The sequence below is a fragment of the Acipenser ruthenus genome, chromosome 28, assembly GCF_902713425.1.
Source record: "Acipenser ruthenus chromosome 28, fAciRut3.2 maternal haplotype, whole genome shotgun sequence".
NCBI lineage: Eukaryota > Metazoa > Chordata > Actinopteri > Acipenseriformes > Acipenseridae > Acipenser > Acipenser ruthenus.
This window is the reverse complement of record NC_081216.1, coordinates 18,838,225-18,852,510: the sequence shown is the minus strand read 5'-3', so window position 1 is coordinate 18,852,510 and position 14,286 is coordinate 18,838,225. Positions and strand designations below refer to the sequence as shown.

General features: G+C 35.9%; 1 protein-coding gene across 1 annotated transcript in view; it reads left to right on the top strand.

Annotated features, from left to right (window-relative positions):
* The first annotated feature begins 326 nt into the window (after nt 1-326).
* LOC117434516 (otogelin-like) overlaps nt 327-14,286 on the top strand; it is a 57,234-nt gene continuing 43,274 nt past the window's right edge. The window contains exons 1-15 of the mRNA XM_059002779.1: nt 327-434; nt 609-666; nt 1,244-1,298; nt 5,239-5,323; nt 6,714-6,812; nt 6,982-7,139; nt 9,308-9,429; nt 9,855-10,063; nt 10,413-10,543; nt 10,819-10,925; nt 11,566-11,675; nt 11,774-11,899; nt 12,406-12,514; nt 12,829-12,875; nt 13,259-13,404. Coding sequence (XP_058858762.1) covers nt 359-434; nt 609-666; nt 1,244-1,298; nt 5,239-5,323; nt 6,714-6,812; nt 6,982-7,139; nt 9,308-9,429; nt 9,855-10,063; nt 10,413-10,543; nt 10,819-10,925; nt 11,566-11,675; nt 11,774-11,899; nt 12,406-12,514; nt 12,829-12,875; nt 13,259-13,404 — 1,638 coding nt within the window. The 5' untranslated portion in view covers nt 327-358. The remainder of the gene's footprint in view (nt 435-608; nt 667-1,243; nt 1,299-5,238; nt 5,324-6,713; nt 6,813-6,981; nt 7,140-9,307; nt 9,430-9,854; nt 10,064-10,412; nt 10,544-10,818; nt 10,926-11,565; nt 11,676-11,773; nt 11,900-12,405; nt 12,515-12,828; nt 12,876-13,258; nt 13,405-14,286) is intronic.

Sequence of the window (14,286 nt, the reverse complement as noted above, 5' to 3'; positions counted from 1 at the left end):
TTTGAAGCAGACTGACAAAAGAACTGTATTGCTTTTACCTGCCAGTAAACTGTTACGGTGATTGGTGGCTGGTTGCCCGACAATGAGTCCCACAGGTTCAAAGGAAAGCCCCAGAGCTAATTTGCATAGGCAGCAGCTACCTGTCCTTATAATTTATGCTAATGAGCCGCAGTCGTCATTCTTCAAGCAGGGATCAAGGATGCTGGAGATGTAAAACAGCAGAGAGTGAGAGACCTTCTGAAAACAAGTTTACTTCCATCCGTGTAGTTACAGCAGAATGTGTCTTTCGTGCAGCTAAATAGTTCTCCTGGCTTGGAAGAAATCTATTCCACAAACAACTGGATTATATGAATCACGGATGGATTCTAAATTAAATTCCAACATTAAACGAAATGTGTATTTTTTATTATTTTGTTGTATTTTAATATATCAAGGTGAGTTTAAAAGCAATTTCCACCTTTACTATAAATCAATGCATTACAAGTGATTAGCAGGTATTAATGTTATTTTATTTTTATTAAAATTTTGTATACAACATTATTTAAAGTTTAAATTGTTGATGAATAGAAGGATTTAATGCATTGCCGATATATATTTTACTTTCACAGCACTTACTTCATGGAGTGTAGAGAGTGTGCTTTTACCTAATGGGGATGTGCAACATAAGTAAGTAACACTAATCTATTTTAAACGTGCATTTGTCATATAAAATTATTATTTCTGTATTACACCATCAATTAAGAAAATCTACATGTGAGCAAAACGTGATTTAACAGCTGACTTTTAATATAACTTAAACCTTAGAAATGTACCTCTTATTATTATTATTATTATTATTATTATTATTATTATTATTATTATTATTATTATTATTATTATTATGGCTTAAAGAAAACTTGTATAAGGTACCAACTAATGTTACATGTATTTGGTGCATCAGTTAATATATATATATATATATATATATATATATATATATATATATATATATATATATATATATATATATATTAGTATTTTAATTGAAGAAATTAAAATACTAATTAAGAAGAAAAAAATATTTGTGTTGCATTAGTTCTGGTGATATCTCAGGTGCATTTCTTTGTTTCTGGTGTAGTATGTGCTATGCATGACCAATGAAAGTACAGATCACCTGTACAGAACAAACCCAGCCTTGTTCTCTCTCTCTCTCTCTCTCTCTCTCTCTCTCTCTCTCTCTCTCTCTCTCTCTCTCTCTCACTAGCAGAAGCAGCAGTATAATAATACAGAAATGGGATACTAGTTCCCAAGGAGAGCAGGTAGGAACTCAGAATTACTGATTTGTAACATACTCTTTTTGAGTAAACGTTAAATGAATTAAGTACATGACAAGTTAACTTGTGTTTAATGGGTTGCAATAACACAAGCTCTTTGCTGCATCACCATGGAATACTACAATTAAAAAGTTATGAAAAAAACACACACAATAGATTCAAGATTGGATTTGTCTTTTTTTTTATCTGTACAAAAGGTAAAAGGAGTCATGCATGTTTTCTAGGAGCGATACATATATTTACAATCTAACTAATGTCTTACATATTTACTGGAAATAATTCTTCATATAGTCTGCACCATTTATAACGCAGTACTTACAAGAGTTTTTTTTTTAAAGAACAATTTAGTACAATTGTTTCTCCTAGGTATATATTTGTATAACTCAAGACAAAGTGCAATACATTTTTATGGAATTTCATCCCTATCCTACCCTGTTGGTACATATTATTAAAAAAAATCTGCCTCATTTAGATTTCAAAATAATCTTTTAAAATATATAAAAAAATGAAATGTAAATGTTGCAGAATGGAACAATTTCCTAATGTTGATGTACTTTAAGATACCTGCTATTGGTACATTTGTGTTCTCAATTTGCAAGACACATGGAATTATTTAAGATTTGCATAAAAAAGAAGTATTCTTGTTTACAAGATGGTAACAAAAAACAATAAAGTCTTTTTGTTTTTGTCTTGTGTATTCATATACAAAAAATAACTATTGTGGTTTTTTTTGGATGTGTTCATTTGCTTGTCTATTTATAAAGTGATGTGGAACCCTGGGAAAGGATTCTGACCTGCAATTTGACACCTTTTGTACATATTTGTTTCATTATTAATATAAAGGAATATGAGTATAGTATGACCGAGCTGTTCTCCAGTATGATGAAAATGTGACATTCATTCTATTCATGACAAGCAAATTGTTTCATTTGGGAGTTGTGAGGTTGATGTGGCTCCCTGGGGCAAGATGAGATAAAAAGCATCTGAAATGACCTGAGAGTTTAGTGCTTACACAGTCACCATGGCCCACTACCCTTTAAAACTGACCCCCAGGCCAAGAGGGGGATGTGATTTTTATTTTGGGGCTGGCAAAGATGAATCACCCCAGAGAATGCCAAACTCATTTCTGTGAACAAACGATGAGCATGCAGTTCTAATGATAAATGTTGGTTTATCGATCTATCTAGTTTCATTTTTCTAAAGATATTATAAACTTCTTCTATACAGCTTGTGGTGTGATAATTCACGACTAATTATGCCACTTATACAGAAAAGACCCTTCACTAATTCCCAACTTGTATACAGCTCTGGAAAAAATTAAGAGACCACTGCAAAATTATCAGTTTCTCTGGTTTTACTATTTATAGGTATGTGTTTGGGTAAAATGAACATTTTTGTTTTATTCTATAAACTACTGACAACATTTCTCCCAAATTCCAAATAAAAATATTGTCATTTAGAGCATTTATTTGCAGAAAATGACAACTGGTCAAAATAACAAAAAAGATGCAGTGTTGTCAGACCTCGAATAATGCAAAGAAAATAAGTTCATATTCATTTTTAAACAACACAATACTAATGTTTTAACTTAGGAAGAGTTCAGAAATCAATATTTGGTGGAATAACCCTGATTTTCAAGCACAGCTTGCATGCGTCTTGGCATGCTCTCCACCAGTCTTTCACATTGATGTTGGGTGACTTTATGCCACTCCTGGTGCAAAAATTCAAGCAGATCGGCTTTGTTTGATGGCTTGTGACCATCCATCTTCCTCTTGATCACATTCCAGAGGTTTTCAATGGGGTTCAGGTCTGGAGATTGGGCTGGCCATGACAGGGTCTTGATCTGGTGGTCCTCCATCCACACCTTGATTGACCTGGCTGTGTGGCATGGAGCATTGTCCTGCTGGAAAAACCAATCCTCACAGTTGGGGAACATTGTCAGAGCAGAAGGAAGCAAGTTTTCTTCCAGGACAACCTTGTACTTGGCTTGATTCATGCCAAAGCTGCCCGATTCCAGCCTTGCTGAAGCACCCCCAGATCATCACCGATCCTCCACCACATTTCACAGTGGTTGCGAGACACTGTGGCTTGTAGGCCTCTCCAGGTCTCCGTCTAACCATTAGACGACCAGGTGTTGGGCAAAGCTGAAAATTTGACTCATCTGGGGGTGCTTCAGCAAGGCTGGAATCGGGCAGATTTGTCTTTGTGAAGGACGCATGAATCAAACCAAGTACAAGGTTTTCCTGGAAGAAAACTTGCTTCCTTCTGGTCTGACAATGTTCCCCAACTCTGAGGGTTGGTTTTTCCAGCAGGACAATGCTCCATGCCACACAGCCAGGTCAATCAAGGTGTGGATGGAGGACCACCAGGGGGTGCTTCAGCAAGGCTGGAATCGGGCAGATTTGTCTTTGTGAAGGACGCATGAATCAAGCCAAGTACAAGGTTGTCCTGGAAGAAAACTTGCTTCCTTCTGCTCTGACAATGTTTCCCAACTGTGAGGATTGGTTTTTCCAGCAGGACAATGCTCCATGCCACACAGCCAGGTCAATCAAGGTGTGGATGGAGGACCACCAGATCAAGACCCTGTCATGGCCAGCCCAATCTCCAGACCTGAACCCCATTGAAAACCTCTGGAATGTGATCAAGAGGAAGATGGATGGTCACAAGCCATCAAACAAAGCCGATCTGCTTGAATTTTTGCGCCAGGAGTGGCATAAAGTCACCCAACATCAATGTGAAAGACTGGTGGAGAACATGCCAAGACGCATGCAAGCTGTGCTTGAAAATCAGGGTTATTCCACCAAATATTGATTTCTGAACTCTTCCTAAGTTAAAACATTAGTATTGTGTTGTTTAAAAATGAATATGAACTTATTTCTTTGCATTATTCGAGGTCTGACAACACTGCATCTTTTTTGTTATTTTGACCAGTTGTCATTTCCTGCAAATAAATGCTCTAAATGACAATATTTTTATTTGGAATTTGGGAGAAATGTTGTCAGTAGTTTATAGAATAAAACAAAAATGTTCATTTTACCCAAACACATACCTATAAATAGTAAAACCAGAGAAACTGATAATTTTGCAGTGGTCTCTTAATTTTTTCCAGAGCTGTATATGTTAATTTATGATATAGAGCTTTAGAAAATAAATTATTCAAAGAAATCAGTGTGGATTTTAGAAACTTTTTTTTTTCATTCTTTCATTCAGCTCCGAATTACATTTTCCAAGAACTGTTTTAAGTAGTGATCACATGTACCCCAGGATCACACTTAACCCCGTAACCCTATGACCCTATGCCCTATGATCTTACCTGGGTGGAGGAGTTATAATCCACATATACACAGTGCCTGGGACCCCTTAACTGCTTCAGACCTGCTAAGAACTGTGAATTAAGCTTTAGCAAGTCGTTTCAATATATATATATATATATATATATATATATATATATATATATATATATATATTTGGTTAAATAGGCTTCTTTATTAATCTGTTACTTGAGAAGTCAGGTTTATTTTCTAACCAGCAGAGGAATTCAATGGTTTGATTAAAGTCAAGAAGCTTTAACATAATTAATTAAATGTTGCAGATTCAGTTTCAACAGCTTAGAGGTTGTGCTGGATCACTTTCTTAAACTTTTTCCTAGTATTTATAGGACTTTTCATAACTACCTGCATACTATTTTAAACCCGGGAGCGCTAGACGTGTTTAATCTCTTGTTCTCTACACCCCTAATGCTATTTAATACCCACGCTATACCAAGCAAGGTGTCCATTTTAATGACTTTATTATTTTCATATATGAAGCAGAGTGTTTCATTTGTGAGTTGTGAGGTTAATGTAGCAAGCGAAGGCTGATATGGCAAGAGAATCTACATTGTGTCATAACTCAATCTAATTTATGTATACAATGTTTACTACAGAAATCAAGTTTAACTGCTGCCACAGTATCCGCTACAACATCACATTCAGTGGAAGCTCTTCATCCATTATTGCATTCAGTTTATGGTAAGTATAGGGATATTTGTTATGTTTAAATTACATTTATAGTGATCTTTTTACATCTTCTGTAGTGTGTGTGTAATATATATATATATATATATATATATATATATATATATATTACACACACATAGACCTGTAAGTGACGTACTGGCACATGTGTCTGCAGTTCTTCCAACTTCTTTAAATTACTTTTATTTTGTTGTATTGTCAGCTTACTAAAACAATACAAATGCAATTAGAGGTATACGGGTACAGTATCTGGATCTGCCAGTATATTTGGATGGCAATATCGGCAGACAGTTTACATTCATTACTCAGTGAAAGAAACACTTTGCAATTCACTTGCTGACCTTGCTGTTTTCTATAGCTCTAAACACAATGTATAGTATTGTGATCAGTGATTAGCTTATTATCAGGCAGAAAACAGTAAGTCACTGATATGGTATTCTAGAAAGAAAAATCCTTCCCCACTTATATTTCTCACAATTAATTGGTAAAACATGTACTTGTACTTACAAGTAGTTGTTGTGTAATTGTTGTAGTGATTATGCCCTCAACATTTTTTTCATAAGCAACTGAATAGGTCTAACAGTATTTAATTCACTTTAATTCATCCCTATTTAGAGTTTTTTGTTTTTCGATCAGATGAAGGTTTTGGTCAACATCACAGTCAAAGAGTGTGCTTTTTCACCCATGCAGAAATATAGGGTGGAGAACTTTCAGATCTCACAGACAGATAAACAGCAGGCAGAGGGGCTTCGTATTGTTATGGGGGCATTCATGGTTACATTCAAGGCGAGTGAAATGCAATGCAGTGATGTGAATCTTCACTGCCTGCCATATGTTTCCAAGCTCAGATAAGCGACTAATGGCAACTGCAGCCACTGAAGCTTAACTTTACCCATGGGTATCGCTGACGTGTAAGGAAATGCTAAAGAAGGAATGAAAGACTATAAATGGAAGAATACATACAAATTCTGACTTTTAACCATTTTGGAGAATAAGCATACACATCATGTTACAGCAACTAGGCATATCTAATCCTCCAGGCTTTTGTTGGAACCAGAAACTACTTTTTTAATGCTACTTTACAGTATGTCACGTGCACATATAAAACCGCACTCCTGGCTTTCATGTGCCTCGGCTACAGGCTACAGTACAATTATTAAAGGCACTGGCTAAACAAAAATCTGGACTGCTGGGGGAACTTGAGGACTAGGTTTTACAGTTTTTGAACATAGACATGAAGAGTAGTAAAAGTAGATGTTGCTTTCCTTATATTTTTCTTGCCTTTACTGTACAATATATACATGTTATGTATATTAACCTGTGGATTCTTAGACTGCATCCTAAACATTGTGATCATAATTTTTATTTATTGTGTGTATTGCAGAAGCCTGTTCCTTTCCTTGTCTGAATGGTGGTGAATGTGTACACCCAGACTCATGCAACTGCAGCCAATATCAAGCCACAGGAGATCGGTGCCAAACAGGTTTTAGCAATATTAATACAGTATCTGTGACTAATGACAACAGGGCCTAGTTTTCTGCATGAGAAAAGCTGACTTTATGTGCATGTTTGTGGTTTGCTCGACTGATTTTTATAATGACAAGGGTAGAAATAATTATTTGAAAGTGATGATTGCTGCACTTTTGTTTTAGTTCCCAACCTAGGTTACGAAAGAGACATGATCTGTCGGACGTGGGGACAATATAATTACGAAACATTTGATGGACTTTATTATTACTTCCCTGGAAAGTGCACGTACACTCTTGTTAGAGAGTGTGGTGAGGAGACAGAGCCTAGCTTTGTGATACAGGTAACTAATGTTTTTTTTTATTTGTATTCTATTGTATTGCCCTCAGTTCCAATAATGTTTGTACCTTTACTTATGTACCAAAAGAACAACTAGATGACAATTTAATTTATGAGAAGCGTATCATTGAGTATGATTCTACATTATATGTAAGCAGCCTTTTGTTTGTTTTTTGATGTTGCTGCTTTTTTTCCATCTTTTGTCATCGAAAGAATAAAAAACCTAAAATGCATCAGAAATAAAAAAAATACATTGCACACTTGAAAAGTTCATTGATGTATAAATTGAATAATAACTTTTGCATATACAAAATAGTGTATAACGCAGTATTTCATGATATAAATGGTTGAAAAATAGTCTTTAATTACCCTAATTAACTATATATTATTACTGATGTAATTACTGTGCATATACATTGGATTAAGGCCTGTTGTATTATTTTTTTTTTATTTACAAGGCAGAAATACAAACTCCCCTTCTACAGCTGTGGCCAAAAGTTTTGCATCACCTAGAATTTTAGGATTGAGACATCATTTAAAAAAAAAAACTATATGAACATAAATTAGGTATTTTATTTAACATCATGTAATCAAAGAAACTACAACATGATCTCACAAAACTCTACTGGAAGCCGTAATAGTAGTACAGTATTTCAGTATTTCAAAATGTCACATTTTTCAATTTGTCAGTTTTTTGTTAAGTATATGGAAAACTACAAAGCAGTATGTAATTCAATATGTTAACGTAACATTATTCAGCAGGTCTCATTCCACTTTATGAAGCAAAATTCATTTATTCTATAAGGTGATGCCAAACTTTTGTCCATAGCTGTAGTCTGACCAATGGTTTGCAGGTGCTAGCACTCTGGGGTGGGGGGGGCTATGACCATCCAGGCTCTTGAAGTCATTGGTCTGGATCTCCAGTGATGGGTATACGCAAGCCACAGAAAAATCTATGAACTTTTTTGTACACCCACCTTTTAAATGTAAACCCAGGACATCATAAACAAAGACAATACGAGTCGGCTAAAAACAAATGTCAAATATAGCCTTAATAATAATAATAATAATAATAATAATAATAATAATAATAATAATAATAATAATAATAATAATGAGATTTAAAAAAAAAAAAAAACATTACTTGCCTGGACTGTTGCAAGTCTGAGGATCACTGTTGGTTAGTGCTTGCCGATCAATGATTTCCTTTGTTCTTTATGACTTTTCTTAGTAGTTCAGTTTGCATTGGTAATGTGGCACAGCACTACAACACCAAACTGATTTTAAGGCCATTCTACAGCCTTTTGCCATTTTTATTTTTGGTCAAACAATTTTGCAAGTTAATGTCATCCAGAATTTTCTCAGATCAGCTGAGCCGCCTGGTGAATTCATATTGTGTGGGAAATCTGTTTTTATAGGCTTCCCCCTGATGGTATTTGATAGAGAGGTAGCTTATTCCTCCAGATCTTTTTTTTTCGTTCTCATTTAAATGTTTTATACATAGGGGCTCCTTTTACTGGGCTTTTTCTTTGCCAACTTATCTAATGGGAATTATTTTGCTTGAGCCCCCAGGAAAATATTTATTCTGCAGATTATTGAATCTACTACAGTCATTTATGTCAATTACAGTTTAATTCCATAATTACCTGCCCAGCAGGCTATCACATCTAAACCAAAATGGACTATTGTTCAGAGCAAATCTAAAAGCCCCTATTTCTATGCAACCAAAGAGCAAGAAATGTTTTAAAAGCCTTTTCAAGAATAACAAATCAGTGTTTTTACGAACCGTGACGGTTTAAAATGTGAAACAAATGTAAAGAAGATGCGTAACGCTTTTTCGAATCGGACGTTATGTAGAATCCGTAATGCGTTCATAAAGGCTATAGGGCACTGTATGCGCACAATCCTTCATAATCACTTTGAAAACCAACAGCAGTATTAATAACATTTCAAATGTGTTGTAACATTTTCTACTGTAAATCTATACAAAATATTTAATAGATCTCAGTAACTGCAGTTAAATTGTTAATTACTACGAGTCACAGATAGGCACTTGAATTTTCAATTACAGTACATTTGGTTCAAGAGTTATTGCCCTGTCGTGTGTTATTGCTTACATAAACTACTGATGGCATAAATAAGTATCTTCTTTGATTTGATTGTATCTTGTAGGTTCATAACGATCCAGAATGTCATTCCTCAGCATATTCCTGCAGTCGCTCTGTGAGCTTGTTTTTTCCGGTGGAAGCAGAACTCAAGTTAAATCGGTATAATGTTACCTATAATGGACAAAGGTAACTGTTTGAAAATGTTGCTTTTTTCTTGTAACAGATAAGAAAACAGTCTTAAACGTTCTAATTCAAATTAATTTCTCTTCACTGATATTATCTCTAAATGTAACATAAATAAATCACAAATCAAAACTCTGGATATTGTTTTGTTTTAAATAAGTATCATATAAGTAAAACACACTAAATACACTTTGATGCCTATTTTGAAACAAGAACAAGGCAGATAGGAACAAAGTCATTTAAAAGGTATAAAACTTGTAAGAATCTACTCAGAGCAATACAATTCTTTGATCCCTGTCTGAAAATTTGCCTTTTCACTTGCTTGAAAATAGGTACCCACTGTAGGCAGCTTGGAGGATTCTATAATTGAAAATTTCATATCATATCATATCACTGATACAAATGTTATCCTTATTTGTACACCTTAGTATTGAGCTCCCACACGTTGTCCATGATGTGGAAGTGGAAAGAATTTCCCAATATACTTTGGTTACCCTACAACATGGATTCACTCTGGCCTGGGATGGAAGCACTTCCTCAGTCTATATCAAAATGAGCCCAGAGTACGTGGGGAGAACCTGTGGACTGTGTGGCAGCTTTAACGCTGATGTACACGATGACCTAAAAACCAGCTATGGTAGGCAGTTTTAAACCTTGCATTGAAATAATATGAAGCGCCATTAGGGATGTCAGAATGTGGTTTTATTCCAGGTTAAATTGGTTAAGCTATGTGAGAGATCCCTTTTATTTACTATCGTTTGGTGCACTTGTCAGTTTCTGTTTAAGGATTTAAAAAACACAGGCAAAGGAAGCCTCTTCCTACTATCTTGCATTATTTAAACGGAAATAGTGGTATTATTGGGGAAGACAATGATACCACAGCTCCTGCAATTGTTTTTTGATATTTTGATGCTATCCACTGACGATTGAAAATATTCTCGAAAATGTTACATCTGTGTTTACTGTTGAACTTTGTTTTTCCTCAGATTTATTCACTCACGATACAGCGATCTTTGGAAACAGCTGGATGGAAATGGTTCCACATGAGCATTCTTGTCCCAGTATGCCAGCAAACTACCCATCCCCGTGTTTGACTCAAAACTATGAAACCCGCCAGGTGTGTGTATAACTCACTGTTTGTACTAGAAAGCAAATGTGTAAAAAAATGCTTATTATAAACAGTTCAATATAATAGTAATCCTGTAAAACCTAAATATATTATTGAAGAATTGCTTAAATAAAAGAGAAAACTATCTGTGTTCTAAGACTTAGCAGAAAGATAACTTGGTCAAAATATTTAAACCACTGATAGACAAAGGCATTTAACAGTTCTAACCTTTTCTTGACAGCATTTTTGGTCTTTTACTAAATATGATGTCTGTTTAATTTCAGAAAGTGCAGGAGATGTGTCTCCTGCTGCTTGAAACTCCATTTAAAGAGTGCCACGACCTAGTGAGCCCCTTTCCTTTTATGGCCAGTTGTTCAAATGATCTCTGCATGTAAGCATCTTCAAGAACTACCGTAACATTTACCAACAAAACGAATACAGCTAACATACTATACTGTAAAATAGTGTTTGTGAAACAAAGGGCCTCATCATACTACTAGATTATTGGAATGCAATAATCTTATGACTGCTTCCTTTCACAGACTCTGATTTAGCACTAATCTTACCTGAGATTAATGCTAATCAGGATGTGTGAAATAAATCTTTATTGTCTAGCAACAAACACCTTAGATTTAGGCAGAGGAAGTTAAATTAATGTTCTGAGTGGTTTCTTCCTGGGGTAGTGTAAAATGCTATGCTGTACTATTTTGAAGCCTCTTGCTTTAAAGCGTACCCATCAGTGGTAATATCTCAACACTGCATTCCTTACAACTTGGTGTCTTATTTCTTAAATTATGTACAGTATAGTATTGTATACTACCCTCCAAAAAGTAATGGAATACTCTGTGTCCCTGGAAAATGCTTATTTTGACTTCACTTGAGCAGAATATATGGTAACAAATGCACTAGTGATAGTTTTTATATTTGCATGCCATGTAAGTACATTCATAATTGTAACACTTCAACGCTAACATGATTGAATAAAATCTGAATATGATCTTGCAATTATAACATTTTGTTTTTCATGTAAGAGCTGGGCTTGATAATCAGGTGCTGTGCCAAGCGTTAACAGAGTATGCAAGAGCATGTGCCCATGCTGAACATCCTCTGTATGACTGGAGGGCAGCGATTCCGATGTGTGGTATGTACCCAGTCAACTTCTCCAATTTGATATCGCTTCGCTCAATTATAATGATGGCCAACACTGACCGTCTCGCAATGCTTTTGTCTTTGCTGCAGCAGTGGAATGTGATGACAAGTTTATATACAGGGAGTGCATCACCTGCTGTCCTGTCTCTTGTAACACTGATAAAATGTGCATCGATAGTAAACTTCAGTGCCTGGATGGATGCTACTGTCCGGAAGGTATGTGTACCTTTTAAATTAAATTTGAAATGTTAGGCTGGCTACAGTGGGCTATAGTTATAACCCTTAGTTACGTAAAGCCTCAATATTAGTGCATCCGATATATAGCATCATGTTTCAAATGGCGTAACCCTTTAAATGCATATTTGAAAAAATCCAGTGACCTTCAAAAGCAATACAAGTACATTTATTAAGAATTTGAATATGGTTTATAATTAACAGGCATTTGAGTGTCTTACGAATGTCAGTGTTTTTTTCAATCTGATTGTCTCCAATCCAGCTACGATCTTGTATAACATTTGTCATTAAAATATTGTACTATATCAGTCTCATTCAATGGAAGAATACAGTGTATGGTCAATTACTTAATACAGGTAGGAGTGAGATCTGTTTTTTTTCACTGTTTGATGAACCAGCTACTGGGAACCAGACGAGCATAGATGGGCTAAATGGCCTGCTGTCGTCTGTACATTCTCTTATGTTCCTATGTGATTTCATTGTTGTAGATCTGATCTATGACAATGGAAGCTGTGTAAAGGCCTCAGAGTGCCCTTGTGAATACCATGGAATGCTCTACTCTCCTGGACAGGAGGTTCAGGACAAATGCAACAGCTGGTCAGTCCTTTTCAGACTCAATTGTACATGCTTAAGAATTATAAAAAGTGACATTTCATTCATCTTGTACATTTGAGTGCTTATTCATTATAGAGTTTTTTTTAAAGTAATAACTTAATATCTTTACATGTTTGTAAATGCTAGATGAGTAACGCTATTTTTTCTTAAATCCAAGCTGATTTGATATGTTATATACAGTACTGTATATTCAAAGATAATACATTGTTCTATGTACTGTACCACAATTTGTGAACTCCTCAATTCAAGCAGGGTCATAATTGAATAAATAGGATATGTTTAATATTCTGTTTCAGTACTTGTATGGGTGGATCCTGGAACTGCACAGAATATAGCTGTCCAGGTAACATGCACTAATTTATATATATAAATATATATCTTTTTTGTTACAAAAGAAGCAGCTTTAGAAATGACCACTACAGGTGTGAACCTGTTATTTCTGCCCACTTTTTAAATGTGGAAACTGTGAGTTCGTAAATGGAAAATCATTCAACAAAGTCACATTCTGTGAAGTAGAAATGGACCCCTAGAAGTCATATTTAAAACCACCTCACTTCAGAAATTCTACTTTTGAAAGTGGCTGAAACATATTTACTACAATGATTAGTAAGTATGGTAAATCATGATCTCGGTAGAAACAATGCTAAAAGGATATTGAAAAGGAAAGAAATGTAGATTTATATCAAAGTATCCATTTAAGCTGAATAAACCTTATATCTCACCTAGGAGAATGCTCTGTTACGGGAGACATTCACTTTGAGACATTCGATGGACGTGTGTACACATTCCAAGCTACCTGCCAGTACATCCTGGCAAAAAGCCGCAGCACTGGGAAGTTTACCATCTCTCTACAAAATGCACCATGTGGAGCGGTGAGCACGTTTTCCTTTTCAGGGATTGTAACAGGGGGATTTGTTACGTGTGTGGGTTGTCACTGAATAATACTGAGGCAGACACAGAGCAGTGGGTGTTGACACACCGCACAGACACTCAGAGGTGCTGACACTAGGGTACCAGCAATGGTAGCCCTAGTGTCGCATTTAATAAAGAAAACAAAACAAACAAATCTAAAAATAAAAGCTTGCCACACAAATGGCAAGCACTAGTCCCACTAAAAGGAACGTCCCGCTCCAAGAACCTACTCTACATAAACTCTCTCTACACTGTTTGGGATCAACATCTCCTAAACTGACCGACTTCTGGGCTCCCGGAGTCCCGGCATTCGCACGGCGACTCAAGACTCTTCAAACTGCCTTTTTAAACGGCCTCGGCTAGGCAATACCTTCAAGAGCACAGTCTTGGAGTGGAAGGGTTTCGTGTAGAAGCGGACACTCTCTTCCTTGATGTCAACAAAGCAAGCTTTCACTCAGTGCCTGTCTGTATGGCTATGGCCATGCAGTAGCCTTGATCTTATTTGAGCTCTGCGCAGCCTCCCCGGGCACGCCCCCCAGCCAATCCTGACCTCCCGATCAGCTCAGCGCCGGGCGAGCCTACCTGCTCAATTAGTTGCTTAGCAACACGTTTCCTGTTGCGTGTCCCAGCTGCTTCCATAAAGGCACACATGCACCCAAGAACCAGCGACAGGGTCTCCCTGTCACAGGGATTTACAAATATTTTTTTTTTGTTGTTACTATTTTTTGTTTTTGTCATTTAAAGGCATGAACAGAAAAAAAAAAATTGCTACTCAAGTTTTATGTTAAGCCATAATGCATTCCCCAACAATAAGATACAGGAAAGTCTGTGAACAGAATACA